Raw genomic sequence first — 25,756 nt, forward strand, 5'->3', positions numbered from 1 at the left:
GGAGGGAATGGGGTGTAGATTTGGAAAGGGGGATGAGGTGATGTGTATACTGATGTATGATATGTACTATGGAAGGAGGAATGTGTCTATAAGATCTGCATAGCGTGGTAAAGGAAGATGGGTTGGCGTTCATGAGGTTGGGAAGATCTCACTCATCTCAGAAATCATATTGAGTTTCTCTGCTCCATCTTAAACGTCTTTAACTAGAGACTTGTTCATGAAAATGTGTCTGCCACCTAAGTAGAAAAGAAATCCTCGATACCAACCTCACTCCCTGTCAAAACAACAAACATCCCCTTTGCCTCCTTCTCACACTCATCTGCAACTTCAAGCTTGCCTAGCTCTTTATACGCCTCACCCATAACTTTCAAAGCTCTCATAGACTCCACATTCATAATCCCCTTCTCATACCCTAACTCCAATGTCCCCTCCCTAACAACATCTTCCCCGAACCCAAAATTCCTCAACACATCCAACCCGTACTTAACAACCATGCCCCACTCCCTCTTCTCCCTCCACCTCTCCAAAAGCCAAATACAAGGATGAATCAGCATCAGTCTCGGCAAACCCGCATAGACCTCACTCTCATGCAACCCCTCCAACCTCCTAACCAGTTTCTCCACCCCCCTAATCCTCGCCACCGAAACCTCCTTCCCCAACCTTCCAACCTCCCTCTTAATCCTCTCCACTAACTCACTCCTCTCTCCATGCTTCACCTCCTTTGACCCGCTCTCCTTCCCACAAAGCGGACACTCACACACAAACCCCCAATTCTGCTCAAAAACCTGTTTCCGCACCAGGTACGCGGCATCAGAAGCTTTATACTGGTGCAAGATCTCTGCACCAGCAGGAATCGTGCACGTAGCGCGGATAATCATGATATCGCCTATGAAGGAACGGATGCTGTTCGGGATGCAGGAGTGGTTTATGTAGGCGGCGTGAGTCCAGAGCCCGGCTGAGAGGGGCGTGGTATGGCTGTTGTAGATGGTTGGGTTGGAGGTTAGCAAGGAGAGAGAGGTTGAGGGGCAGGAGAAGCAGTTTCGGAGGCGGATTGCTTCTGTGAGGAATCTGAAATGGTTTAGTTGATGAAAACCGGGGAAAGATGAAGGCATACGAATCGATTACTGGTACCCCGTCAACGATTTCTGCTTCCTTGCCGGATCTTAAATAGCTCCCACCGTCTAACTCGAAGAACTTCTTACTCGCTTCGGCGTCTCCGTAGATTTTCTTCAAGAGCTGCAGAAAGAGACTAGCTTGAGCAGGTCTCTGGGTCCTGGAATTGGTGTTGAAGTTCCACATCTCTAAACGCTGCCCGTCCCGGATATCTTCGCTTTGATCCGTGGTATATAAATCCGGTAAACAAAAAGCTTTCTCAACCATCACGACTTCCCCCTTCTTAATCTCTCTCCTAGCAAACAACCCTCTTCCCTTTCCCTCGGCCATTTTAACCTCAGTATTGGACACAAAATCCGCATGGTCCAAATGAACTTCTCCTTTCTTCAGACGATCAATCATGGATGCGAAATTATAGACTCCTGTCTCTTGCTCGCTGATACGAGTTTGTGTCTTTCGGAGCTCCTTAAGAGTTTTGGGGTCTCGGGGCTTGAGGTTAAGTGCCGTGGTAAAATACTGTTCAGATTCGGTATAAAGTCCGAGTTCGTAGGCTGCACGGCCTGCACAGAAATAGGCCTTCTCATCACCGGGTTCAGGCGGATCTAGACAGGAAGCTATCGCGTCTTCTTTGGCTGCGGAGAAAGATCTTGCTGTTAGATTGGCGAAGGCACGTTTTCGTAAGGTGGAGAGCTTGAATGCTGTATCTGAGGTAGAGTTGTCTATGGCTTGGGTATAGCTGCAAAATTAGTCGATAACTTCACGGGCAATATTGAGAGTTGACTACTGACCATTCAATAGCAGAAGAAAATTTCTTGTCCAAATAAGCCAGATCTCCAGCTTCTCTCCATTGTGTGGGAGAAATCTCCTTCTTCTCGGTCACAAATTGCAGAATTAATGAAACAGCCGCATCGTCACCTTTTAAGACAGCAATGTCTGAAGGGTGATCTACCCTGATTATCCAATCGTTCTCTCCATTGAATTTACAGTACGGCTCTTTGATCGCCACTGTACTGTTCAATGGAATGCTGGAATCAGAAGATGAGAAGTTTTGAAAGCCTTGAACAAGTCTTGCCACTGCTCCGCTGTCGTCTTCGAGGATAGTGATCAAGTCTGTAGAGTGGTAAGATGAAGTGATTGTACGTGCTGTAACGAAATATCCTCGGTTATGGGTTCCAAGCTTGAGGTCGGACAATGAGATCTAGTATCCTTCTTAGCAGAGATCTAGTGATCTGAGAGTGCTTAATCAACTTTTTGAAGAGTATCAAGAGATGCTGATGAAGGTGCGTAAGCGGCTGGGAGCACGAATGAATTCCTTGATTTCCCAGATTCCTTCTTCAACTCCAAATTTCGGTTATGGATGCGGACTAGGTCATCTTTCCCCAGTGCAGAAGGTGGTTGGCCTTCGAGTGGTATTGCATCTTCATAGATGACTTTGTACTGATCGGGTGACAAGTCGTACGAATCGATGGTACTTGTTGCAATTGGCGACATCTCGACCAGATTCCAAATGTCACACTTGGACAAGTTAAATTCACAGGAGAAACCAGAGACTGCCGTTCACGAGCTTCTGCATCTCGAATTAAACAGATTAGAAATAGTCCAAGACCCGATCAAGGTGATATATCTAAAACTGGGGAAGCTCGGAACTAAGCGCCGGTAAAGGGGGTAGTTGCGCTGCAATTGGTCGTCGGATAAAGTACCAATTGATCTGATGTGCACTAGCATGGGATTTTCAGACCAATATTGTGAACAGATCGCAGATGAGGGATCTCTAGAAGAAAACATGCGGGGAAGACACTTGTGGGGATGATATGCGTTGAGTTTGAGATGTGCGGGCTGTCACAGCTTGCAAGCAAATGCAAGGTCCAGAGCTTTTGAATCCAGTGACCTTCCTCGTTCCAAAGGTAATTCGATTAATCGTAGCCCAATAGCAGACAAAGTCCGCACATGATTTGTTAACAGGTACTGTTTCTAGTTCGAGTGCTGTAGCTTGGATCGATCCATAAATTTATGGCTCTCATATGATCACTAGCTGTAGGCGTTACGTTTGGTAACGACAAGTCCTGTGAGGAATCGAGCATACCTTGTACGCATACTACGTCCTTCAATTCTCTTCTCGATACTCTCGATGCTGGTAGATGTAGTCAAACGCGCCACACTCTCACCTCGGAACTCGACTTGTGCTTGCAGTCGCTGGTTCCGGCCTCTCAGATTGCTGTTAGAGGTTTCATTGCTGCGACAAATACAACGACTTGTAGAAGAGAAAGGACCAAATTGTCTCTGACTACTGGACACAATTGGTCTGGGAAGGGGTGTATGGGACATTGACTTGGATTCAGTTCAGGCACCGTCTGCGTGAAGTGCACTTGATCCGGTTCGTGAAGGAGAGAAGTTCTACCGGAGTGTTGATTGTTCGTCGAGTCTTAGGACAAGGCTCTGGTGGTGGAAGGTGCGGCGTAGCATGGTCATGTAATATGTTGGTTGGGAGATGTCGAGTATGTGAGACTTCGAATTACTGGTAAGGAAAGTTGCAGACTCGTAGAGCTAGTGCAAGGGGATCCTGCTCTGTGACGAATGAGGCAGGCGCTCAACTCAGCCCCTAAGATGTGAGGCGTTTGAAAGGACTAGCTGTCAACGCATGCTAGCTTTGACTTGATATGCATTCTTGAGTAGATTCTGGAGTAATCAAGCTGCAATCTGAGTCAGATCAAAGATCATACAACAGATGAAGTACAGATAGAAGCTCCAAGAGATCTAAGGTTCGTTAGCTAGCGGCGGATGGCACGTCCAAATTTAGAAAGTGGAGACCACGTGCTACCGGTCTCTTTCATTCTTTCTAACATCGCCTTGCGCTCCACCTCCTCGTAACACAATTTCATTCTTGTTCGCCGTCTTTTTGGTGTCCTATCGACCACTTCAGCCTGCATCGACACTGTCGTAATTGCTCGGCCTGACTTACCTGCACAAATGCCGGGTCTTCCCAGTTCTCCAAATTTCCGGGGCTCCGTGAGAAGTTCAAGAGAGCAGGCAGTCCTTTAATTTCATCACAGACAAAGAGTGCGGTGGAGGCAATGGTAAATGCTGCTCATGGGATAAACAAAATCAAAATCCAATGGTTTTGCAATAGACCTTCTGTTTTGCCTGGGGACATCTCTGCAATGATTGCAATTTGAGCTCAATCTCATTGTTCGGCGCCTTTTTAAAACTTTTGCCCTGTCAATTCTATCCCATACTACATGTCTGCGCCACTCGTATTTTGACAGCCTGTTTTGTTTTGCAGTGTTCTCCTCTGGCCTGCGGCGGTGGAACTAGAATCTGACACCCATGTTGAAAGGATCTCGGTTCCTACATCAGCTTCTCAGAGGCGCGACGTTGCAACGATCTTCATCTGTATCTGCAACTTCCTTTTTTTGATTCGGGCTTGATTCCCATTTGTCTTTCTGTATGTGGCTTACTCGGTAGGCTTGCAGGTCAAATCCGCAGTGAAGGATCGGCCCTTCTGTAGCACAAATCGAGATCTCTTGCGATGCTTGTCTTTCGTAAGGCTGTGCCGCGTTATAACAGAGCTGACCATAGCAAGGTACCATGTACCTTGGACCTGAATTTTCCTCCGCAAGTAATTGGCTTTTGAAGCTTGCTAGCTGTAGATCACCGGAAGAAAATAGGTTTTGGCCCCAGGCTGTCGGCACAAGGTGGTACCTAGGTATGCAACGCATCATCAAATCGTTCCTTGCATCCAACAGCCTTCAGCTGCAACGCCGTGCCTGCGAGCTGCAGCACCAAAACTTTGTATATTTCGCTATTTCCACAGTTTTAAAAGGCATGTTATTCTTCTCATAAGTTCTCATCTTCTCAACAGTAACGAGCTTCAAGGTTCAAAGATGCAGGTGCTACGTTTTCTGTCTTTGTTTCTCGGCATATCTAGTGTTGCAGCAAGAATCTCGAAGAGAAATGCCACTACTCCAAATTTAAACGTCCAGAAGCTATGGGACCTTCAAACCAACCTGCTCGACAATTTTCTCTACCCCAATTCCACCGTACAAGCCAAGGAGATCAACTCCACCTTACTTGCTTCAGATATCCAAGGTCGTGTCGATATTACTAGGACTTTCGATGGAGCGGAATTAAATACCGAATATCTCTTCGGCCTTTTCTCCAATCTAGCTGCGAACGCCAACTCTTTTTCGTTGCTCGGGCTGCCCCTTTCTTACGAAATCATTCATTTTACAGCGAACGAATACATTACCGCTGCCAATACACGATTCATGTTCAATTTCACGAGCCTTGGGATTATGCTGCCAGTTGAGATTGATGGTTGGTTTACTTGGAACGAAGCGGGACAAGTAACGCAATACGATGTTACGTTCAAGTACTGGGAATGGTTGCTTGATACCGTGGTAACTGCAGCGTGAGTCTTCCCGTTTGATATGTGCAACTGACACTATGTTACCGTGAAGGCGTATTTAAGATGCTGACTTGTTACACAGTGCACAGCTCTTAAATACGACGACGGCTGCAGCCACACAAACGGCCCTCACTGAAGGCCTCGCTCAAAGCATTTGCGCCACCTCTACACAATATTGCAACGGCACAAACCTTCAGTACGCCAACAGCACTCAATGTTATGAATACTTAACGGAAGAAGTTCGATTTGGCGAGGCGTATGAATTGGGGAGGAACACACTGCTCTGCAGAATGGTACATCAAAACATGGTTCCTTTCCGACCCGAGGTGCACTGCCCGCACATAGGACCAACAGGAGGTGGATACTGCACAGATGATACGACCTATGTTGGAACGGTCGAAAACAACTACTTCAACCTTCCTTTCATGCCATCTGATTTGATATCATAGGGAATATACCGTGGATTGTAACATAGATAGACAGACATTGGACTAGCGCCAGTATCAATGATATAAAAATAATCTTCCAACATTCAACGCTACATGCCTAGGTATCATATAGCCAGGCTTTCCAAAGGTTTGTCCTTCACTCGTCACGTGAAAATGCTTGGCTTTTATGTTACTCAAGCTTCATTCTCTATCCATGTTACAAATCATAAACAGCATCTCCAATTCTTATCTCGATACTTTGGCGGGGTTGTCACTCCAGCATCAGCTCATGGCATCTTCGTCGGTTTGACACGGCGGATGAAGCCGCACTCGAGCCTCTCACAGCACAAAATGTGGCTGAATCATTGGCTCTGGTGTTTCTTTCTCCAGACTTGTGAAAATAACCATGCTCTCCAGCCCTGCAGTTTCGGGCGTTCGGGCCCATTCTGCGTGCTTTAACATAGCCGGGAAGCTGCCAACGGAGCCATTTCTGGAGCTTCTTCAGCGAGCTGTCAGTCTTTTTTTTTGGCAGCAAGCAACCCAATTCAACGGAGCAATCGGGCAGCGTTGGGCTTGCGGATGGAGGTAAAAGTCCGTGATAGAGTATTTCTCTACTTGTACAGTACACTTCGATTCTTCTCTTGAGGGAATTATCGCTTTGTCCCTCGCGCTTATTCCGGAGCTTTAGATGTGACAAGACAGAGCTGCTGCGCTGCAGAAGATTGATCGCCTTGATCCCTGTCCGCGAAAAAGAAGCATCTGGGCAATTACGTCGCCGGGCTTGGAATTGTCTGACAACCACACAACAATCAAGGCACAGGAAGGAAGCTCCAATAAAAAATATAAAACCACAGCCAGCTTTCTGTGCAACCCCCCAGCTTCGGAAAAGTAAGGAACCTGACACGACCACGTCTGTAAAGCGGACAAACGCGGACCTTTTGCTCCTCCTTGCACTCTTTAATATCACCTCCAACCCTGCATTCACCGCAACCTGACCATCGAAAGTCCATGTAACCGCTATTAAAGCTTTCCAGCTTCGACTCTCGGAAGCTGCAGCTGTTCCTACTCCAACACCTAGATTTCCGACCTTTTCTTGTCCCACCTTGCCCCACCGACAATAACCGTGGTCAACAAACCCCTCCAAAATACCATCAGCTGTCGAACGCGCAACAGCAGAGCTCTGCACAGCTCCCTACATATACTGCCATCCCCTAGAATCTCCCTCCCTACGCCATCCCACACGAAATCAAAATGCCGTCTCTTGAATCCAACCCCAAACCACAGGGCAGACTTCTGCTCGTCTCAAATCGACTTCCTATCACAATCAAACCTTCCGGAGATGGCGCATACAGCTTCTCCATGTCCTCCGGTGGTCTCGTCACAGGTCTCAGCGGATTAGCAAAGACGACAACATTCCAGTGGTACGGATGGCCTGGTTTGGAGGTCCCTGAGACGGAGAGAGGACCATTGGTCAAGCAGTTGTCGGACGAACATGGAGCTGTACCCGTCTTTGTCGACGATGAGCTCGCAGACAGGCATTATAATGGATTCTCAAGTACTTCACTCGAGAGCAAAAGTTGGCAGATGGGATACTAATGGTTGGCAGATTCTATCCTTTGGCCCCTCTTTCATTACCATCCCGGAGAGATCACATTCGACGAGTCGGCCTGGGCAGCATACAAAGAGGTCAATCGTCTCTTCGCGAAAACCATGGCGAAGGATGTACAAGATGGCGATTTAGTCTGGGTCCACGATTACCATCTTATGCTTCTGCCAGAGATGTTGCGAGAGGAGATTGGAACTTCGAAGAAGAATGTCAAGATTGGCTTCTTCCTGCATACTCCGTTCCCTAGTAGTGAGATTTATAGGATTCTGCCAGTCAGAGAGGCGTTGTTGTTGGGTGTTTTGCATTGCGATTTGATTGGGTTCCATACCTATGACTATGCCAGACATTTCTTGAGCAGCTGTTCGAGAATATTGTGAGTCTATTCTTTGGGCTGGAGGATTGAAATTAATGAATTTTAGGGAAACACCTACGACACCAAACGGCGTCGAATTTCGTGGCAAGTTTGTCACTGTGGCAGCATTTCCGATCGGAATTGATCCCGAGAAGTTTGTCGATGGTCTGAAAAAGAAATCAGTCCAGGATCGTATCGCTGTTTTGGAACGCAAATTCGAAGGCGTCAAGCTTATTGTTGGAGTCGATCGATTGGATTACATAAAAGGTGTCCCGCAAAAGCTCCATGCTTTGGAGGTATTCCTGACAGAACACCCTGAATGGATCGGCAAAGTCGTCCTTGTCCAAGTCGCAGTTCCCAGTCGACAGGATGTCGAAGAGTACCAAAATCTCCGAGCTGTTGTGAACGAGCTTGTTGGGCGCATCAATGGCAGATTTGGTACCATCGAGTTCATGCCTATTCATTTCCTCCATCAATCTGTCGATTTCGAGGAGCTCACTGCTCTGTACGCTGTTTCGGATGCATGCTTGGTTTCTTCCACACGTGATGGCATGAACCTCGTCTCTTACGAATACATCGCTACTCAGCGAAAACGTCATGGTGTCATGATACTCTCCGAATTCACGGGTGCTGCTCAATCTCTCAACGGAGCATTAATCGTCAATCCATGGAACACAGAGGAACTTGCAGGCGCCATTCACGATGCCGTCACGATGAGCCCCGAGCAAAGAGAAATCAACTTCAAGAAATTGGAGAGATATGTGTTCAAGTACACTAGTGCTTGGTGGGGAGAGAGTTTTGTGGGTGAATTGGTCAAGATCAGTGACCATGCGGATAAGAAGGCGAAGAGACTTAGCGTGGCACCCACTGCTGGGACGGTGAGTGAGTTGGCTGAAGATGTGGCTGATTTGAAGGTTAACGGTGAGGATGAGGACTAGAGGGAGGAAATGAGCCATGATACATGAGTGATGGGCGAAGGAAATGCATGATACGATACCAGTTTGTTTTGTAATAGACATATGACCTTGATAGGTTTGGCGCTGGATCGGGAGTACACGCTGGGCTCTCATAGATACTTCGGGAACTCGACCCAAAAAATTGCATCGATACTAGAAACCTTCTCCAAAGACCTCGCTTCTTTCCCCCTTTCCACCTCACGTGCCTCTCCCTCACTCATTCATTCAAATCTACCTAGAACGTCCTCCCCATCTTAACCAACTCCAACACCCTCCCATCCTCCATCACCTTATCACACCTTCCCTTGCCCCCTACTCCCTCCTCTTCCAACCTCCCATACCCCGCCCGCTCATAAAACCCAACTCCCGCATACGTAGCCCCAAACTCCAACCTCCTAAACCCCCTCCCCCTAACCTCCCCCTCACACCTCCTCAACATCACCCCCGCTAGCCCCAACCCCGTAAAGCTTGGATGCACAAACATAGCCCTCAACCTCGCCGCATCTTTGCCTGGATCTAACTCCGTCGGATCCCGCGCCGAGAATTGATCCCCGCCGTACAGGGTGCTGCGGAAGGAGTAGCTGCCTGCTGCTACGATTTCCTCTTCGTTCTGGTTTGGGGATTGGAGCGGGGTAGCGGAGATCAGAAAATACGTCCCGTCAGAAATCAACAGGGAATCGACGCCATACACGTATTTCATCGCTGAATCGATTACCGCAGCGGAGTAAAATGGGGTGTGCAGCGTGCGGACCGAGAGCGAGATCATGGTGTTGAGGGCAGGGGTGTCGGGGGGTGCGGCGGGGCGGAGGTAGAAGGTGTGGGTTGGAGTTTGGAGGATGGGGGTCATTGTGTTGGAGGGTGCGTGAGTGAGTGATAGACGAGGTGTTTGGAAAGGAAGGGGTGTACTTTTAGGGGGAGAGACTTAAAGCTGACTCATGGCCGATGGGAACACCGATGAAATAAATTAAGAGATATCTCGCATGGGGTGAATGGTGTTGACCGAGTTGAACAATTTGCAAATATCAATCAAACTGTACTTTTTCGTCATGATATTATAGAGGTTGAATGAAGCCTGATGCCGGCCATGCCGAATTCCGACTCGACACGGCTCGGCTCAAGGAAGGTTTACAGTACCGAAACCAACTGATTCCACAAGGACTCAATCTGGTTTATCCAGAAGGTAAATGTAGGACTATGGTGTTTAAAATTTACTTTTACAAAGACTGATGAATGTTGAGCTTACAAGGCACTTACGATATGTAAAGAACCACCAGTAGCTGAATTTTCTATTCGAGACCAGATTCGATCCACGTTCGAGAGACCAGTACTTTTGTCTCAATGATTTACCGTTGACTCGCCAAAATACAACACAAAGACATACTTCACACTCGAGGACAGGCAACAATTGATGCCAGTAATAATCTCAATTGTTTTCGATCATGAGCCAGACTCCCCAATCTATCATGTGGAAGCAAACACGTAACAGGATTAAAAGCAACAAACCGTGTACCTATTTGAGGTACTATCCAGACGCCGATACCACTTAATAACAATGCTAAAACAAAAAAAGAATACCCTTCTATGACGACTACCACCCCTTTGTACCCACCATTCCGACTCCTATTCAATACACTACTCTCAAAGCAATACCATAACACCAATCAAGCAAATCGCGAGAGCACCAGTGCCTAAAACTCCCTTGCTCGGAGCCGAGTTCTTTTTGCTTGTGGGACTTGCGATCGCAGAAGCCTTCGTGTTGACCACCTGTTTGTTCGCCTTAGAAGCTGAGCTGTTGGCAAAGTTTGCAGAAATAATTGACTCAATACTAGCTTGGTCGCCGATTATGCTGCTGAGATAGTCCTGGTCTTCTGGCAACATTGTTGCAATCATGCTACTCAACTCAATACTAATTTGGTCGCCGATTATGCTGCTGAGATACTCCTGGTCTTCTGGCAACATTGTTGCAATCATGCTACTCAACTCAATACTAACTTGGTCGCCGATTATGCTGCTGAGATAATCAACATTATCATTGGCTTCGTCGTGTATTTGAGCAACCATAGAAGAATATGATGACTCTTCGGTATACGGATAATCAGGATCGGTATCCTGTCTCTTGGTCTTCGTCCTCATGGTCGTTCGTGAGCCCATGTTCTTAATTTTGGATGTGAGAGAAATTTCAGCTGCGAGAACTTTACTCAAATATTCAGAAGCGATTGACGGCATGTGACCTAAGGGTCTGCTGAGGTCTTGGACATTGGTGATTGTCGTAGCATGGAGTAGACTTGTTAGCTCGTTGTATCCGGATCCTGTCTTTACTGCACTTAGTGTAGCCATGTCTCTCCAATCTGCACGTGCCATGAAGGAATCCACAATGGAATACAATGCTGACATGTAACCGTTGGCAAAAGCCGAGGTCTATACCAAAACAATCAGTCGCTATCCACGCTCGAGGCTGGACTTTAAGCTTCTTAGCTTACCTGCTCTGGCGTCCATCCCAAATCTGTGGTGTTTGCGGCATCAGATGGCAAAACAGCCCGCGATGTGATGGCATGCTCCTTTGAATCAGTCGTGGTCGTCGCCGGCGAATTCAATAGATTGGATGAGTTGCTGATGTCGAGGTGCATAGCAGCAATCAAGAAGTCCAGATTGATAACATGAGGTTCCAAAGCTGCCGTAACGGAATTACCTTCACTTGCTGTCTCTGCACCCCGGTTGCCAAGGATGGACATGATTTTCGGATGGGAACCGCTAGAAACAGCCTGAAGAATCCTTGCCTCTAGCCGCCCGACCTTTTCAATTTGTCAGTACGTGACCGTCAGAGTTGACGGGGATTCATGGACTATAGCTACTTGCACATACCTGTTCTGGTGTCAAGGAAGTGACTGTATATGTATTCGCAATGTTCTTCGCAGTTTTTCGTGGTAGCACAGCGCGAGAAGTAATAGTACTGTGTTTTTTCGTCTTGAGAGTCGTTGAAGATCCCGAGGATGTGGGGACAATCAAGGTTCCACTGGTCATGAATGCTGTTGTATCCGATGTCACAGACACTGTGGCTGTCCCTGGTGCATTCACAGCTTCGGATCCTATGCTCACTACAGCATAGGCCATACTACTCAACATCGATCGCGCATAGGTTGGATACAAAGCTAAAAAGCTGCCCAACTTGGTGCTGAAAGCCGAAGATCCAGGCACAGTCTGCGTAAAAAGGTCGTTGATAGCCGTGGCGTCAAGTTGTTCGGTCGCCAGGTTATCGAAGACAGACGCGTACTCTGGAGACGATCCAAGTGAGTCAAGGTAGCTCATAAAAGCATCGCTTGCTACATCAATCTGCCATAATCAGAGACTAAACGCCGAGTATTGGTTGGGTACTTACCTGCTCTGGGGTCAAAGATGTGACTGTGAAGTAATCAACGGCAGCACTAGTGTTGGTGGGAATCTCTGATGAAGCAGTGGTGACAATAGCAGGAGCAGCGGTCGTAGTGGCATCGAGGATGGTGGTAGTTCCAACTATTTTCGAAGATGTAGTGCTAGACTTCCTTTTCTTGCAGAGGACAGGTATTCCTGCAACCGCAAGCAAAGTGACGAGCTTCGAGACCTTCATCGTGTGTTTGAGTCGGCACGGTCAAGTTCTTGAGAATAGATCGGACAATAGCAAGTCAGAAAGGATGTGTAATGTAATGAAACACCAATATCGATTATGCTATTGTGGATGTTATTGTAATCGTGAGCGAGGAGCAAGAATGCAGAAAAGTTGTGATGATGTTGTGTGATAGAGAAGGGCGACTCGAGGGCGAGAGATGAAGTACACTTGTAAAAGTTGCCATGAGGGAAGGAGCGACACTGATCGTGTTTGCAGCGCTTGCGAGGCAGGTACGCCCAACATCAGTGCCAAGCCCACCAGAGTCCCGCAAAATATCGAACAATAGTCAAGACAACGTACAATACCGCATCATACTTGGCTCCTCAATCATTTTAATCATGCATCATTGACCTCCAAGAAAGGAGAAGCGAAAATAAGCGACAAGTTCCCTTTAGCTGATTTCAAAACAAAAGCATAAAAAGTATTCACAGGTCAGAGAGACAAAAACTCCGGGCAGCCCTGGCGCCGCCCCGCAAGCTGTTAGGTATTGCGGGATAGAACAAGGGATGCCCTTGAAAACCCATTCCGGGGGGATGGGTTTTTTGCATTGCATTGCTGCAAGCAGATCGTGCGGAGATTACACCCCGCGTTAGCGACAGGAACGTATGCGGGATTAGCGACGGGAAATTTTTGCTTATTTATATTTATATAGTAATACGTATAGGTTTGTAGCGCTAAGAAGCGAGGTTCGCTATTGGTCGTTTGATTGTGCTGTTTTGAGGATTGAAGTTGAGTGTGAACTGGTTGGAGCTAGGCTTCTACCCGCGGGTATATCTAGAGAACATCTTCTATTGTATTGGCATAGGATTGTGATCTAAAGAGTAGCAATTAGAACATATCCTGTAGCCCAATCCATCACTCTTCGTCACTTTCATTCTCGAAGCTATCCTCCGATCCCAACTGTGTCGCGCAGGATGTCATGCCAAGTTTGTACATCGTCCCTATACTCACAAATATTTCTCGTAGAATTCTTCTTCTTCAGTTAGCCTAAGACCACCTTCAGAATATCCGCTTCAGGAAACCATGATCATGGCTCAATAAGCTTCCTGTCTTGCTTTCCTGGTGTTGTGTCGTATGAGGACTCTTTGACACACTCCCTCAAATAAGCTTCCCTGTCTCCATTTAGAAATACTAAGATTGACTCACCATATCTCTTGGTGTGGCATTCTTTCAGTTATCATCTCGTGTTTCACCCACTCTCCTTTCTCGTTTTCTTCGAACCTCTGCTATATCCCTGCTGAGTCTTCCGGTCTCATATCAAATAGCTTTTTGGCCTGCAAATCCTTTATCTTTTCTTCAGCCAGAGGTACGAGATCACCCTTCCCCTTCAGACTCGTGTTCAAGGGCTCTGACAAGAATACATCCAGGTCCCGGAGATTCTCCAACAACGATTGCGGATATGGGGGGAGGTTTGCGACTTTGCAGTCTTCGTAGGATCAAACTCCATTATTGAGAATGCCATATTTAATTAGCGAACAGTTTTGGAACTTTTGAGGAGAAGTCAGTTAGTGTTTAGAATTTTAGATATTTTCGTTCAATTTAAAACAGGATGTGCGAATTAGTTTGCTTCGATAAAAGCGCAAAAGCAGTAAACAAAGCCGGAGAGAAAATGCAGCACAAGCGACATTCAAGACAGCCGTTTCCTAGATCCGAGTTCAGCTTAAACTCTAATCTCGTACCGTACTAACAATACTTCTCTCTTAATTCAAGGGCGCAACGAGCACCTCAACATCGGCCAGATGCACGTGACCTCGCTGCAACATCGTGATTAGGCAGCGGATGAGGCGGAGGCGCAGCGCCTTGTCTCCAACTGTCAATCTCATCTCTCGATATCAAGCAATGCATTCCGTTCACGATGAGGCTTCTCAACGTAGGAACGAAACAGCTGAAAGACTTCATGGGCGATGACAACATCCCTGAATATGCAATCCTATCTCACACGTGGGGAGAAGACGAAGTTACGTTCGATGGCCTCCTTGACCTTTTCGTGAAAAGCAAATTAGGATATACCAAAATTGACTATTGTTGCCAACAGGCTCTGGAGGATGGGCTCGAGTGGGTTTGGATTGATACGTAAGGAGGCAATGCCGATTGATGTAGATCATTCGCTAACACTCGATAGTTGCTGTATAGACAAATCAAGCAGTGCCGAGCTTTCGGAAGCCATCAATTCTATGTTTCGATGGTATCAGAATGCGGTTTGTTGCTATGTATACTTGTCTGATTATTTCCAATCTACTGGATCCGATGAGGTTGGAAACGCTTCGGGATTCGCGAATTGTCGCTGGTTCACTCGAGGATGGACTCTACAGGAGCTTCTTGCTCCTAAGACTGTGCTGTTCTACTCACGAACTTGGATTTATCTGGGATCTAAAGACACGCTCTGTAAGACGCTTTCGGAAATCACTGGCATAGAACGAGAAACGCTGGAGGGCGAGGCCTTGAATAGGACAAGTATCGCAAGGAGGATGTATTGGGCTGCAGGAAGAGTAACCACAAGGACCGAGGATCTCGCCTACTGCCTACTTGGTATATTCGACGTGAACATGCCTTTGTTATACGGAGAAGGCGAAAAAGCATTCTTCCGCTTGCAAGAAGAAATTATAAAATCATCCTCGGACCAGTCATTGTTTGCTTGGGGAGGCTCGACCCTCCTGACTATGGAAACTTACTTGCATCAGAAAGACTTTCTCAACTCAGACTTGCGAGGGCTATTGGCCGAATCTCCTGATGATTTTGAGAATAGTGGATTTATCGATTCTCTTAATCACTGGGAGCTCGAACGAGGAGGTTGGGACCCAAAACCCACGACAATTCATAACAAAACTATACATGTTCATTTACCAGTGGTCAAGAGCACGCATCCTAACATCGAATGTACTTTCGCTGTTCTTGGTTGCCGTAAGCGTGAAAGATACGCCATTGACAACTCCAACTACATTGCCATCCCGCTCCTTCTCCTGGACACCGGCATGTTCGTTCGGTATAATAAACTCATTCTTATTCCTAAAGCTGGTCATCTTTACAATTCCGAAGCAATCAAATCTAAAACACAGCATCTCAGCCTTGCAATCTCATCAAAAATGCGATGGGACTTCGACCTCCTGGAACAGCACTCTGCTCGTTATTTCCTGCGTCCTAAAATACCTTCATCGGGAACTACAGTCTACTTATCTCATGTACATTGCAATGCGACGACCAATTATGACAGACAGACCGGAATGGTATGGAGTGACCAAAGTTTCGGGTCCATAGCTGCATACTTCCTGTTTAAATGTCATACACAGGAGTCTTCTTTTGCGGTAGTCATTTCTGGGACTTCTGTCTGGGCTCTAAGACCGACTGGGGATAAAGGGCCGGACTTGATTGATCGGATCTACGTTCATGCAAAGATCCACCATCATGCTTATGATCCGTGCGGCGACTTATCACCCAGCTCTTTTGAAGGCATAGTAAGGGATAATTCTGGATGGAAAAGAATGATGGGGCCTGATGCCAGCGTTGCTCCACAATCCGACCGCAAGCCCACCGGACGGTACATGGAGCTTGCTTTGAGTGACTATACTAAAGCTGTCATCACAACCCAATGGATAACTTGGCAGGATAGATGGCACGAAGATCTTACGATTGATATAGTCAAGAACTTCAGTTTGCAGAATAAAGTTGCTAAAACGACAGAAGGGGAAAATAGCCTCAAGAGAAAAGCTGCGGATCTTGCACCGAAGGGAGGACTCCTAGAAAGATTGACCTTGAAGAAGAGGAGTTGAAGCAATGATGGTTGGATCTGGTGCTTTCTACCTGGTTCCATCTTCTAGTGTTGGTAGCCATTAAATGGCTCAGCAGAACCAACATTCTAGGCGACGCCAATCCCCAATCCTCTCCAAGACCACAACCCAAACCCATCAGAAGCATCAACATTCAACTAAACGACAATCATAAATACTCAAAAGACACTCAAAATGAAAACTCCCCCAATCTATCTCGCACTACCCCCTCTCATCTGGGCCAGAAGCAGCCGAGCAACTTCCAACGCCACCATCACAAAAGACCTGATCACCATCCCAACATCCTGCATCTACGGCCACAATACCACCTGGCTCCACAACATGGCGCTCTCGCACCAAGGCGAGTGCTTTGCCCCCAGAAGTTACTATTGCATGAGTCTGCAACAAAATATTTTCGGCACTCTCAAAACGATTGGTGCCGGCGATTATCACCGTGCACCGATAGTTGCAGATGGAAACGACAAGGTGATATCGAAGTCAACAATAGAGAGGAGCGAGGACTGTGCTCCACCTTGGCGCGTAGTTTACAATGACTCTACTGGTCATTCAGAGAAAAGGAATTGCAGCTGTGCGGGGAGATTGAAGGGAGAGCAGAATGATAAGAATGCTGCACCGCCTCGAGAACATTTCGTCTCTTTGCGAGAACATGAATTTCCGATACCAACGCCCGCATCATTCGAGGTCGACTCCGAGAACTCGGACGGATACTACGATATTCTCGTCTATCAAATTAAGTAAGCCGTGAATCGACACTGTGCAGGCAGAGAAAGTAGGAGAGTGATAACAGAAGTGAGCCACTTGGCGGAAAGGACAGAAAGGAGATAATTCTTTGGTATGGGTATTATTCATTAGGTATCTCTCTCTATACACGCAATCCTGCTGCGCATGGGTATAAATCTATCATTCAGTCTTCGCCCATCCATCCTTTCATCCGCGTTACTCCGTCCCAGACACCAACAATGCAACGCCTCCTGTTTCGCTAACATTATAAGGCATACTCATCCTCTTCGTAAATTTTGACCCTATCCGCATACGTCCTTATCTCACTCACAACATTCTCTCCAATCCCATCTCCTTTGCCTCCTACAACTCTGAGGATCAAGTCATTCAAGCTTTGTCGTCCGAGGATATCAACATGGTCACCTGTGTTCGGACCACCTCGGGGACTGAATCTATCAGGCTCGTGTGGCATCTCGTAGACCTTGATCTTGACACCAGCTGGATTGTATCGATGCATGTTCCAACCTTTGTTACACATGTAACCGACAGAGAGCAAGTTGACAGTGCCGTCGCCTTCGCCGAGAATCACACCGTGGTCGATGTTGTCTTTAGTCAGACCTGTATCGATTGTGATGTTGAGTGACGTGAGAGGATTCTCGGGATTACGGTAATAATAAGATCGTTCTGTCGGTTTCCCGATTCCTGCTTTATGTCAGACATTGTCCTAGAGTGGCACATTGAGAGGCTTACCATAGAAGCAATATATTTTCAGATTCGGCGCAAGAGGTAGTCTCGTTTCTAGCGGATTAACCCATTTCCTCGGATCCTTCTCGTTTGCCTCCACTTCCGCAGTTGTATGCGCAACTCCATGGGAATAACTGCCATGGACTTGATCTTGATACCACTGCTCCGTAGTATCCATCAGATACGAAAGACTGTCCTCGACAGTCAGGTTCCTGTACTCTTTCGTCCCATTCATTTGCTTGAAATTCAAAAAGTTCCCATAAGTGACGTTCTGACCCGGAAGATCATCTGGCGCCCAAGTCGAGTTTCCCCAGACTGCATTACCACCAATGGGAAGCATAGAGCTAATGCCTGGCATGGCTCGGAAAAGCTCCGCTCTTTCTTCTCTGCTCAAGAACTTTTCCAGTCCGTAGACGGCAAAAGCATTTAGCTGTGCTGTGTCTTTCATTTCACCTGACAGGACAGCTGGGAGACCTTTCAGAGCTCCCAGCATGCATCCACTGATATTGATCCAAGAATCAATATGGTCATCGACCCAGCTATCACCTCCTTGGCCTCCACTTTCAGCGGCGACCCAGTGAAAGAAGTAGAATAGCACCTGGCTTCCCATGGAATGGCTGACCATCACCACTTTCTTATTCGACGTCTTGACACCCATCTCGATATACATCTTCAACCTCGTAAAGTACTGATCCCTCACTTCGAGATTCGCATATGAGAGTCTCCAATCATATGCCGCCGTGTACGAATTCGTGGGATCATAACCAATCGTTGCCAGATTCTCGAGGATTTTGTTCCAAATCCAGTATCCAGTAATGAAAAAGTCCGCCGCATCGAAGCCCTGAGCAGCACGCAACTTGATCCCACCCGGCGGATCCAAACCCGTATATTTATCGAGCATAATATGCCTCTTCCACCCCTCCTTATCCAACACCAACGCCCTCATCATACTCCAACTCCCCCATAACCGTTTCCTGAAATACTGCCTCGAGCTATTCGTTGTTCCCCAAGACTCCAACCCCGTCGAAATAACGCCCGGGACCATAATAACAGGATGATTGGCCCTCACGCCTTGCGACAATAGGTTCAACCCCACCGAGAAAGAATCGTAATTCACAGCATCCCTCTCTCCTTGCTACCCAAAATCAGCACTCTCTCTCCCCCGTCCGCAATCAGAAACTTACCGCTAAATCCCTAGCATCCCTCACAAAGCCCGCAGGCAAGACATCAATCAACGAATCCATACTTAAATCCCCTAGTTCAGGAAAGTCAATCAAATCACTCTGCCTCGCAAAAAACCCCGCCACCACAATCCCAAAGAGACCTCCGAGCCCGAAGATAAATCCATTTCTCCTTTTTCGCCTGCTGTGTTTATGCTTGTGTTCATGGCCTGAACCTATGATTTTTGAGATGGGCGCGAGACGTACTTCCTCGGCTTTGTCGGGAGCTGATTCTTCTGGAGTAGGAGAGGAGGATGAAGACGGCGTTGTACCTAGGATGCGTTTGCGGAGGAAAGATGCCATGGCTGACGAGCAAGAAGGGGTATGTACAATAGCGAACAAGAGAAGTTATAAAAGAGAAGTGAACATTATTCTACTATTGCACATGTCGCGCACGCGGACCAAGAATGAAATTCCCTACGCGGCACGACGTCAGAGCTTCTAAAATCAGTGCCGAAGTCCAGCCGGGTGCCTGACTATTTTTCCTCAGCCTTACTCACATGTGAAAGAAAGCTTGTCCCGCAACTCACCTCAGCAGATCTCCAACAACAAGATGGCAGAAGACGCCGTCGCAGACAGCAAAGCGAGCGATAGCAAAGCAACAGGACTCCCTGCCGAGCTACGATACATCCAATACTCGCATGAATTGGAAAAACAATACCTGCCCGCAATCCGAGCTCTGATATCCAAGGATCTCAGTGAGCCGTATAGCATCTATGTCTACCGATACTTCCTGTACCAATGGGGCGATCTCTGTTTTCTCGTATGTACCATTCTATCTTGGAAACTCAGAAGAAAAAGAAAAGGAAGTCTAATACCTCCCAGGCAATTCACCCCACAACCTCCCTCCTAATCGGCATCGTGATCTCCAAACTCGAGACCCACCAATCGCACTCCCCTCCCACGCTCCGCGGCTACATCGCCATGCTCGCCACCTCGTCCGCCTATCGTAACCAAGGGATCGCTACGACGTTAGTCCGGAAAGCTATCGATGCCATGATCGAGCGCGGAGCAGACGAGGTTGTGCTCGAGACGGAAGAGAGCAATACACCTGCCGTGAAGCTGTATGAGCGATTGGGGTTCATTAGGAGTAAGAAGTTGCATCGATACTATTTGAATGGCAGTAGTGCGTATAGGTTGGTGTTGCATTTGAAGCGGACCATGGACATGAGTGGTGAAGTTGGTATTTAGAGGCTGGGGGTTGGACACAATGAGTTACGAATTGATGATTGGGAATGACTTCATGAATGGAATGGTTGGAGGAAGCAAAAATTTGATTAGAGCTTGCTAGTTCATTAGAGCTAGAAATGCGCTGAAGTTCTGGACAGCAAACGAATATCGTGAGCAAATGGGTATCTTGAAACAATTATTCCCACTCCAATGGACGCCAGTCTCCTTCATCTTTCTTTTTCTTCTTGTAGAAAAAACTGTCTAGTTGCTTTTCGGTTTTCGCTTGCAATATATCTTTCGAGCTGTAAAGTGATGCTTTGATATTGTATGGGTTGGCCGAGGTCAATTCGAGATAAGTGTACGCATCTTCCAAACAGATTAGCCATGACCCAATCAGGCCAAACTTGAGGATTCAGAGCTAATGAAAGTAGGACCAAACTCACCACACTTGTAATAGATGGGCTTCTCCCGATTGTTGACAAGTCCTAGATCCTTCATCTTGTGGAGCACTCTCGAAACATCCTTCATATCCGTGAAATCTTTTGTGTAAATGCACATCAACCGAGGTTTTCTATTTTGACCATCGTCAGGCGCGACTTTTGCTGCAATACCCAGGTCATTATCTGCAGTTGCTCGAGCCACGACAGACCAGACAGCATTGACTTCTGCCTCATCGCAGAAAAGCATCCACTACCATCAGTGTTAGCTCTATGATCCTTTTCAATACGAGAACGATATAAACGCTAAGGACTTTGAAATGTGACAGCTTGACCTACTTTGCCAGTAGTACAGTGCAGATTTTTAGCTGTGTCCAGTATCTCCTTAACAATTCGGTCTTTGTCCGCATTGACTTCTCTCGTGATAGCTGCTTTAGTCTTACCGGGCTTCTTTTTCTCAAGTGTGTGTCGTATTTGAGTCAATTCCTGAAGAAGCCTATTGCCAGTGACGGTGAATGCACCCCATTCACTTCTCTCATCAGGTGGTCCTTCTCCCGTACGACTATAGTCATCATGGTCTTTGCGTTGAGGTGCTTTGCGGTAAGGATTGGCGATAAATATCCTTAAATGACTTAGTACTTTGGTATGAACGGAAACTAAAACGTTCCGCACGGCAGAAACTGACGGAAGTAGAGAGGATTGCGTATGCTCACCAGGGTATAGTACTAGAGAATGGAGTAGTGGCTGGTGGAAGTCTTGCAAGAAAATCGTCTACAGTTTCGGAGAGTTGTCGAGCCTCGCCTCGACCTTCATATGGATTGTAAAGCTTGACAGACTCCTTGACAATATCTGTCTTCATATTCTTTTCGGCAATCTCCATGAGAGTCGGGATCTTGCACTTCCACCACTCTGCAACATCGAATGTGCTTGCTTTCTCCTCGAGTTCATGCTTGGCCACCTCGTCACCTGACTGGGTCAATTTAGTGCAGCAGGAATTAGAAATTCAAGGTACCATAGAAATCCGATTCGTCAGATAGATATCCATTCTCTTCAACTGATCTCATTGCTCCAATTTTGACCGCCATCTTGGAATCACATGGAGAATGTGGCAGAAATAGATCCGAAAGTGCCGTGTTCAACGCGTGAATCGAGCATCAAAGAAGGCAAACTCGTAAGAAGTAACTCGCTCGCGAAACATCAATTGAAGACAAACAAAGACGGAAAACACGTGTAACAATTACCAATTGAAATGTGATCGCATTTTCAGAGACTTATCTCGCGTTCCTGACGTGAGAGAAGGAAGGTTTGAAGGAGTCAGAAAGTTGGCTGTGAACGACGAGGGAGGAAGAAGGCACGCTACGCTCGGGCCTCTTCATGATCTGCAACTGCCCTTCAGCTTTCCCTCTCATCACCAACCAAACTATGGAAACTTCAAGCATCGCGACCTCGGATGCAGGTTACTTCTCCGGAGGGCGGGACGTGTCAGATGACGAGGTTAGGCTCAAATATTCTCCAGCCGTCGAGCCAATTGTCTCGAAAACTCTTCAGCTCCAACCCGATTGCTTGGAATTCGCGCCAGCAAACATCTCAAGCACCGTCTACTCTCCTTTCCTAAGCAAGTTTGCTGCGGAGTATTTCGTTATCGGAACCTATCTTCTCGTAGAGAGCAGTACAGTTGACGAGGACGGAGAGCCAACGAACAGCAGACCTCAAGAAAAACGAGGCGGGCTGTCCCTTTTCAGGCTGCAAGGCAATACACTGTAAGTGTTTCATTGTGTTCGTTGCTTGGTCGATTCTCTTTCCTGCAAAAGCTTGAATTCTGATGCCTTTCAAGCTCAGGAGAGGAAGATACATCTCGGGACTATGGCGTTTACGACTTGAAATTCCTGCCATACCATCCCATTTTCGCTGCTGCAACAACCCTGGGGAAAATACTCATTTGCCAGCTCGAAGAAATTGGGGAGCCAGAGCAGAAGGATCTGCAGATTAAGGAAGTCTCCAGCCACCAAGTCATTCCGGAAAATATCACCATCTGTTCTGTTGCGTGGTTTCCTCTCCAGCACGCTTCTGATGGGACCCGCATCTTAGCTTTTACAGTTGAGGATGGTAGAGTTTTCCTGGTCCGCTTCAGAGATGACTTTAAGTCCTTCGATTTCTTGAATGGCCAGCTTCCAGTACATCAACACTTCGACAAGACACCTGTTTCCAACAATGCGGAAAGGGCATGGTGCTGTGCATTTTCGCGCCCTCGTCCGGATAGCGTGATGTCTGGCGGTGACGATTCCGTCTTGCGCAGGTCGACTTTGAATTTCCCTCAGGACCTTACAACTCTTCAGGAAGACAGCAGCCTTTGGTCAGTGGTCACTGACTTGGCACTCTACAGAGAGAAGAGATTCCCACAAGGTGTCACCGCCATCCTCCCATTTCCATTCTGCACCCCTGAGTGTAGTTCGACAATATTTCTTGTTGGCTGCTATGATTCTAGTGTTGGTCTTTGGTCCGTGTACGGAAAAGATGTCCCCGAGGCCGAAGTGAATCTAGGTGGAGGCGTTTATCGTTTGAAATTCCTCCAGTACGAGCCCGGTCCACCAGAGCAAGTGGCTTGCACATTTCAAGTCTTAGCATCTTGCATGGATGCAGGAACCAAGATCCTGGAAGTGAAGCGAAGCATCAGTGGACATTGGTTTATCGATGTTGTGGCAGAGGTCAAGGACCACCAGGACTTGTGCTACGCAGCTGATGTCCAACCTCTGCCTGCTCCAGGTGATGGCGAAGCTCCAATTACATGTCTTGAGGAGAGGATATGCGTCAGTTCCAGCTTCAAAGATTGTAAGCTCAGTGTTTGGAAGTTCAACCCACTCCACGTTGTAAGAGGAGGAATCATTTTACCATTACACTCACCCATGGCAGAGTGATGATGGGGGTACGGGATTGCAATTATCTGAGGTCATGACGACGAAGCGAGGTCTGTTGCCGTTGCTCCAGAAGTTATACATCGACGAACGGACAAGCATCGATATCAAGGTACGGTTCACAATTTCAAATGGCTGTGTGGATACTGACCAACAACCAGGATCATTGATTCCTTGCTAAGCATTAAACGCTTGTCCCAACCAAGCAGCGTTACGACTCAGTCACGAAAAAGTCACGTACATAGTATGATATCAAAAGTACAAATGAATCATGAATTCTCAAAATAGTTCCGTTTTACCTACTCGTGGATCATGAAAACCCGTGTTCAAAAAACTCCGCGAAAAGCCCATGCCCGAGAAAATCCTTCCTGCCAATATGACTTTCAATGCCTAAACCGAAATGCTACTCAAAAAAACGTTCGTCACCGGGTATCATGCTTTCAGGTTGCCTATACTTCCATGCTCGTAGCTTGACCATAAATTTTTTGCCCAATTGAAAAATCCCTGAAAATGCGAGCTCCAGGCTCTTTTTCTCCTCCTGCCATTACCACTTCCTTGCTCGCGATCTTGCTAGACCAAACAAAAAGAATCTAGGAGTTCCCAATACTCCAAAGCTCCACGCCTAGAATGTCGAATTTCTCGCCTTCCTCGCTCAAAGGTTCGTTTCCGAACGTCAGACAATGACTGCTGATTCCCCGCTCGAAACTATCGTCGAGCCATAATCCATAGTGGCCATCTCCCCCGCCTAGACTCAAGAAGCCCGTTTCGCATAACATGAGGTAATCGTTGACACCAGAGTACGGGAAAGCTTTGAAGCGGATGCGGTCTGGTGTCGAGACGCCGGATTGGAAGGAGGGGGAATTGGGCGAGCGGGGAGCGAGAGAGGCTGTAGATGTGTTGGGGGAGATGGAGTGGTGGTTTGAGAGGGAGGATGTGGTTGGGGAGAGGAGACGGGAGGATTGAGCGGTGGTGGTGGTGGCAGAAGTCGAGATCGTGGTGATGCGGGCCATGTTCGTGGTATCTGCCGAAGGGGGAGGAGGCAGGTTCGTGGGGAAGGAAGATGAGAGGATACTGGCGCGCCAGAGGAAGCATTCGCCGGTGCCGAAATAGTGGGGAGACGGGTGAGGGGCGTCGGTGAGGTAGGCGCCGAATAGCTGTATTGAATTAGTCGGTGTGTGAGTTATAAAAGAGGGGAGACGTACACTTCCTTCGCCGTCTTTGACGATTAGGACGAATCCGTTTCGTAGGCCGCGCAGCTCGTCACATTTCTTGTATAAGGTGCCCAAGCTCACGCCGTCGTTTTCGAGACTGTAGACCAGGTTCCATTCCTCGCAGAGTTGGAGTCTCGGTGGGACAAGGAGTCGGATTTCTTCTGCCAGACCTCGATTCAAGAGTTTCGCAGACGCAGGTGTACTTGAGCTATGTCCCTTCAGTATGACGGGATACAGAGGCGGTGGTTGGAAAGGCGAAGCGGTTCGGCCAGGAGGGGTGTATACACCGTCGAACCCATTGCTCCAGTCGTCGTAAGGCGGCGTATTAACTGGCGTATGCTTCTTGCCCTTCACCGGATCTTCCGTCGAGAATCTTCGCAAGAGCCCAGTCACAGCAGCCGGCATGCTCCAGCTGTTCGAGAGGGACTGTGGAGGTGTGTTCGTACCTCCTGATGACGTCGAGTGGTGGTAGTTCCTGGACATGGTTCCTGCCTGTGTAAGAAGTCGTGTGATTGTTACATTCAAATTTGGAGGCAGGTGTTGAGATTTGACTGTATGCAGAGACGGGGTTTAGGAGTTGTTGCGTCGGGAAATTATATGGATTGTGTTTGCGACCGTGGTGTGGTGTGAGTGTGAACTGACAGAATTTCCAAGTTTGTTCCTTCGCCTCGCGCTTGCTCAGCAAGGGCAAGAAATTTGATTGGTGAATTTCCGTGGTGGCGTGAACTTGGCGAACAAGGCTGAAAGTCTTGAAATCACTTGGCACAATTGAATTTTTTGAAACTCGGTCGTGAAGTTTAGGCTTTGGGTGAGGCTCTTGTTTTTATGGATGTCGGATGACAATTCATGTGCTTTGGTTGCTTTTGGACGTGGCATGTCAGATTGACTTTCCCCGCATATTAGCCTGAACGAGATCAGCTTCAGGACAGACTTGGCGACGCATGCTGCAGTGGAGATCGTCGCTTGTTCCCTAGAGCAGTGATAGCTTTGCAGACAAACCTTCGGAGTGCGGCTGGACCGTTGCAATTGGGTGGTTTGAATCAATTATTAGCTA

The 25,756-nt window shown here is 47.4% G+C and overlaps 13 protein-coding genes across 13 annotated transcripts; 6 read left to right on the top strand and 7 right to left on the bottom strand.

Annotated features, from left to right (window-relative positions):
• Positions 1-4: 4 nt before the first annotated feature.
• Positions 5-2,836, bottom strand: LY89DRAFT_123704 (uncharacterized protein). The gene is made up of 4 exons (XM_018205176.1): positions 2,362-2,836; positions 1,902-2,311; positions 1,115-1,849; positions 5-1,068 (listed from the first exon to the last, which is right to left on the bottom strand). Exons 1-4 carry the CDS (start codon positions 2,602-2,604, stop codon positions 237-239), a joined length of 2,220 nt encoding a protein of 739 aa, XP_018069198.1. The 5' UTR covers positions 2,605-2,836; the 3' UTR covers positions 5-236.
• Positions 2,837-4,958: 2,122 nt separating this feature from the next.
• Positions 4,959-6,015, top strand: LY89DRAFT_686477 (uncharacterized protein). Its single transcript, XM_018215291.1, has 2 exons — positions 4,959-5,521; positions 5,601-6,015. The coding sequence occupies exons 1-2, from the start codon at positions 4,995-4,997 to the stop codon at positions 5,965-5,967; spliced, it is 894 nt and encodes a 297-aa protein (XP_018069199.1). The 5' UTR covers positions 4,959-4,994; the 3' UTR covers positions 5,968-6,015.
• Positions 6,016-7,077: 1,062 nt separating this feature from the next.
• LY89DRAFT_123502 (glycosyl transferase) lies at positions 7,078-8,969 on the top strand. Its single transcript, XM_018205175.1, has 3 exons — positions 7,078-7,501; positions 7,553-7,925; positions 7,972-8,969. Exons 1-3 carry the CDS (start codon positions 7,198-7,200, stop codon positions 8,840-8,842), a joined length of 1,548 nt encoding a protein of 515 aa, XP_018069200.1. The 5' UTR covers positions 7,078-7,197; the 3' UTR covers positions 8,843-8,969.
• Positions 8,970-9,095: 126 nt separating this feature from the next.
• On the bottom strand, positions 9,096-9,707 carry LY89DRAFT_588963 (GCN5-related N-acetyltransferase; the record flags this gene model as incomplete). Its single annotated transcript, XM_018209507.1, has 1 exon — positions 9,096-9,707. The coding sequence occupies one exon, from the start codon at positions 9,705-9,707 to the stop codon at positions 9,096-9,098; it is 612 nt and encodes a 203-aa protein (XP_018069201.1).
• A 435-nt stretch (positions 9,708-10,142) lies between these two features.
• LY89DRAFT_123864 (uncharacterized protein) lies at positions 10,143-11,320 on the bottom strand. Its single transcript, XM_018205179.1, has one exon. The coding sequence runs from the start codon at positions 11,252-11,254 to the stop codon at positions 10,499-10,501; it is 756 nt and encodes a 251-aa protein (XP_018069202.1). The 5' UTR covers positions 11,255-11,320; the 3' UTR covers positions 10,143-10,498.
• A 447-nt stretch (positions 11,321-11,767) lies between these two features.
• Positions 11,768-12,519, bottom strand: LY89DRAFT_686479 (uncharacterized protein). The gene has a single exon (XM_018215292.1). The coding sequence runs from the start codon at positions 12,462-12,464 to the stop codon at positions 12,207-12,209; it is 258 nt and encodes an 85-aa protein (XP_018069203.1). The 5' UTR covers positions 12,465-12,519; the 3' UTR covers positions 11,768-12,206.
• A 1,839-nt stretch (positions 12,520-14,358) lies between these two features.
• LY89DRAFT_535887 (HET-domain-containing protein) lies at positions 14,359-15,142 on the top strand (the record flags this gene model as incomplete). The annotated part of the gene is made up of 2 exons (XM_018208098.1): positions 14,359-14,576; positions 14,626-15,142. Coding segments are annotated over 2 exons (735 nt in total), but the record flags the coding sequence as incomplete, so codon positions are not given.
• A 1,212-nt stretch (positions 15,143-16,354) lies between these two features.
• LY89DRAFT_686480 (uncharacterized protein) lies at positions 16,355-17,079 on the top strand. Its single transcript, XM_018215293.1, has one exon. The coding sequence runs from the start codon at positions 16,463-16,465 to the stop codon at positions 17,024-17,026; it is 564 nt and encodes a 187-aa protein (XP_018069205.1). The 5' UTR covers positions 16,355-16,462; the 3' UTR covers positions 17,027-17,079.
• A 37-nt stretch (positions 17,080-17,116) lies between these two features.
• LY89DRAFT_686481 (Lecithin:cholesterol acyltransferase) lies at positions 17,117-19,050 on the bottom strand. Its single transcript, XM_018215294.1, has 3 exons — positions 18,937-19,050; positions 17,759-18,887; positions 17,117-17,710 (listed from the first exon to the last, which is right to left on the bottom strand). The coding sequence occupies exons 1-3, from the start codon at positions 18,994-18,996 to the stop codon at positions 17,274-17,276; spliced, it is 1,626 nt and encodes a 541-aa protein (XP_018069206.1). The 5' UTR covers positions 18,997-19,050; the 3' UTR covers positions 17,117-17,273.
• Positions 19,051-19,491: 441 nt separating this feature from the next.
• Positions 19,492-20,363, top strand: LY89DRAFT_686482 (acyl-CoA N-acyltransferase). Its single transcript, XM_018215295.1, has 2 exons — positions 19,492-19,735; positions 19,798-20,363. The coding sequence occupies exons 1-2, from the start codon at positions 19,526-19,528 to the stop codon at positions 20,161-20,163; spliced, it is 576 nt and encodes a 191-aa protein (XP_018069207.1). The 5' UTR covers positions 19,492-19,525; the 3' UTR covers positions 20,164-20,363.
• Positions 20,260-22,026, bottom strand: LY89DRAFT_649419 (DUF1917-domain-containing protein). The gene is made up of 5 exons (XM_018212060.1): positions 21,592-22,026; positions 21,293-21,545; positions 20,919-21,201; positions 20,586-20,832; positions 20,260-20,508 (listed from the first exon to the last, which is right to left on the bottom strand). The coding sequence occupies exons 1-5, from the start codon at positions 21,662-21,664 to the stop codon at positions 20,339-20,341; spliced, it is 1,026 nt and encodes a 341-aa protein (XP_018069208.1). The 5' UTR covers positions 21,665-22,026; the 3' UTR covers positions 20,260-20,338.
• LY89DRAFT_123913 (uncharacterized protein) lies at positions 21,745-23,673 on the top strand. The gene is made up of 3 exons (XM_018205180.1): positions 21,745-22,073; positions 22,414-23,603; positions 23,653-23,673. Exons 1-2 carry the CDS (start codon positions 22,030-22,032, stop codon positions 23,492-23,494), a joined length of 1,125 nt encoding a protein of 374 aa, XP_018069209.1. The 5' UTR covers positions 21,745-22,029; the 3' UTR covers positions 23,495-23,603; positions 23,653-23,673.
• On the bottom strand, positions 23,670-25,547 carry LY89DRAFT_783923 (TLD-domain-containing protein). Its single transcript, XM_018222734.1, has 2 exons — positions 24,694-25,547; positions 23,670-24,645 (listed from the first exon to the last, which is right to left on the bottom strand). The coding sequence occupies exons 1-2, from the start codon at positions 25,183-25,185 to the stop codon at positions 24,082-24,084; spliced, it is 1,056 nt and encodes a 351-aa protein (XP_018069210.1). The 5' UTR covers positions 25,186-25,547; the 3' UTR covers positions 23,670-24,081.
• Between the last annotated feature and the right edge of the window lie 209 nt (positions 25,548-25,756).

The sequence above is a fragment of the Mollisia scopiformis genome (genome assembly GCF_001500285.1).
Source record: "Mollisia scopiformis unplaced genomic scaffold LY89scaffold_16, whole genome shotgun sequence".
Lineage (NCBI taxonomy): Eukaryota > Fungi > Ascomycota > Leotiomycetes > Helotiales > Mollisiaceae > Mollisia > Mollisia scopiformis.

What these genes read in the sequence shown, in the direction of transcription:
- LY89DRAFT_123704 (XM_018205176.1), bottom strand. Translation starts at nt 2,604, where the DNA reads ATGTCGCCAATTGCAACAAGTACCATCGATTCGTACGACTTGTCACCC. An exon ending in CTCTTGATACTCTTCAAAAA is followed by an intron (nt 2,312 to 2,361) that starts GTTGATTAAGCA and finishes GAAGGATACTAG; the next exon opens with ATCTCATTGTCCGACCTCAA. An exon ending in GGGGTACCAGTAATCGATTC is followed by an intron (nt 1,069 to 1,114) that starts GTATGCCTTCAT and finishes AAACCATTTCAG; the next exon opens with ATTCCTCACAGAAGCAATCC.
- LY89DRAFT_686477 (XM_018215291.1), top strand. Translation starts at nt 4,995, where the DNA reads ATGCAGGTGCTACGTTTTCTGTCTTTGTTTCTCGGCATATCTAGTGTT. An exon ending in GATACCGTGGTAACTGCAGC is followed by an intron (nt 5,522 to 5,600) that starts GTGAGTCTTCCC and finishes CTTGTTACACAG; the next exon opens with TGCACAGCTCTTAAATACGA.
- LY89DRAFT_123502 (XM_018205175.1), top strand. Translation starts at nt 7,198, where the DNA reads ATGCCGTCTCTTGAATCCAACCCCAAACCACAGGGCAGACTTCTGCTC. An exon ending in GCATTATAATGGATTCTCAA is followed by an intron (nt 7,502 to 7,552) that starts GTACTTCACTCG and finishes AATGGTTGGCAG; the next exon opens with ATTCTATCCTTTGGCCCCTC. An exon ending in AGCAGCTGTTCGAGAATATT is followed by an intron (nt 7,926 to 7,971) that starts GTGAGTCTATTC and finishes AATGAATTTTAG; the next exon opens with GGAAACACCTACGACACCAA.
- LY89DRAFT_123864 (XM_018205179.1), bottom strand. Translation starts at nt 11,254, where the DNA reads ATGTCAGCATTGTATTCCATTGTGGATTCCTTCATGGCACGTGCAGAT.
- LY89DRAFT_686479 (XM_018215292.1), bottom strand. Translation starts at nt 12,464, where the DNA reads ATGAAGGTCTCGAAGCTCGTCACTTTGCTTGCGGTTGCAGGAATACCT.
- LY89DRAFT_686480 (XM_018215293.1), top strand. Translation starts at nt 16,463, where the DNA reads ATGAAAACTCCCCCAATCTATCTCGCACTACCCCCTCTCATCTGGGCC.
- LY89DRAFT_686481 (XM_018215294.1), bottom strand. Translation starts at nt 18,996, where the DNA reads ATGGATTCGTTGATTGATGTCTTGCCTGCGGGCTTTGTGAGGGATGCT. An exon ending in GGGATGCTAGGGATTTAGCG is followed by an intron (nt 18,888 to 18,936) that starts GTAAGTTTCTGA and finishes GATTTTGGGTAG; the next exon opens with CAAGGAGAGAGGGATGCTGT. An exon ending in GAAAATATATTGCTTCTATG is followed by an intron (nt 17,711 to 17,758) that starts GTAAGCCTCTCA and finishes GACATAAAGCAG; the next exon opens with GAATCGGGAAACCGACAGAA.
- LY89DRAFT_686482 (XM_018215295.1), top strand. Translation starts at nt 19,526, where the DNA reads ATGGCAGAAGACGCCGTCGCAGACAGCAAAGCGAGCGATAGCAAAGCA. An exon ending in GGGGCGATCTCTGTTTTCTC is followed by an intron (nt 19,736 to 19,797) that starts GTATGTACCATT and finishes AATACCTCCCAG; the next exon opens with GCAATTCACCCCACAACCTC.
- LY89DRAFT_649419 (XM_018212060.1), bottom strand. Translation starts at nt 21,664, where the DNA reads ATGGCGGTCAAAATTGGAGCAATGAGATCAGTTGAAGAGAATGGATAT. An exon ending in TGACGAATCGGATTTCTATG is followed by an intron (nt 21,546 to 21,591) that starts GTACCTTGAATT and finishes TGACCCAGTCAG; the next exon opens with GTGACGAGGTGGCCAAGCAT. An exon ending in TTCTCTAGTACTATACCCTG is followed by an intron (nt 21,202 to 21,292) that starts GTGAGCATACGC and finishes AAGTCATTTAAG; the next exon opens with GATATTTATCGCCAATCCTT.
- LY89DRAFT_123913 (XM_018205180.1), top strand. Translation starts at nt 22,030, where the DNA reads ATGCAGGTTACTTCTCCGGAGGGCGGGACGTGTCAGATGACGAG. An exon ending in GGGACGTGTCAGATGACGAG is followed by an intron (nt 22,074 to 22,413) that starts GTTAGGCTCAAA and finishes ATGCCTTTCAAG; the next exon opens with CTCAGGAGAGGAAGATACAT.
- LY89DRAFT_783923 (XM_018222734.1), bottom strand. Translation starts at nt 25,185, where the DNA reads ATGTCCAGGAACTACCACCACTCGACGTCATCAGGAGGTACGAACACA. An exon ending in TCAAAGACGGCGAAGGAAGT is followed by an intron (nt 24,646 to 24,693) that starts GTACGTCTCCCC and finishes AATTCAATACAG; the next exon opens with CTATTCGGCGCCTACCTCAC.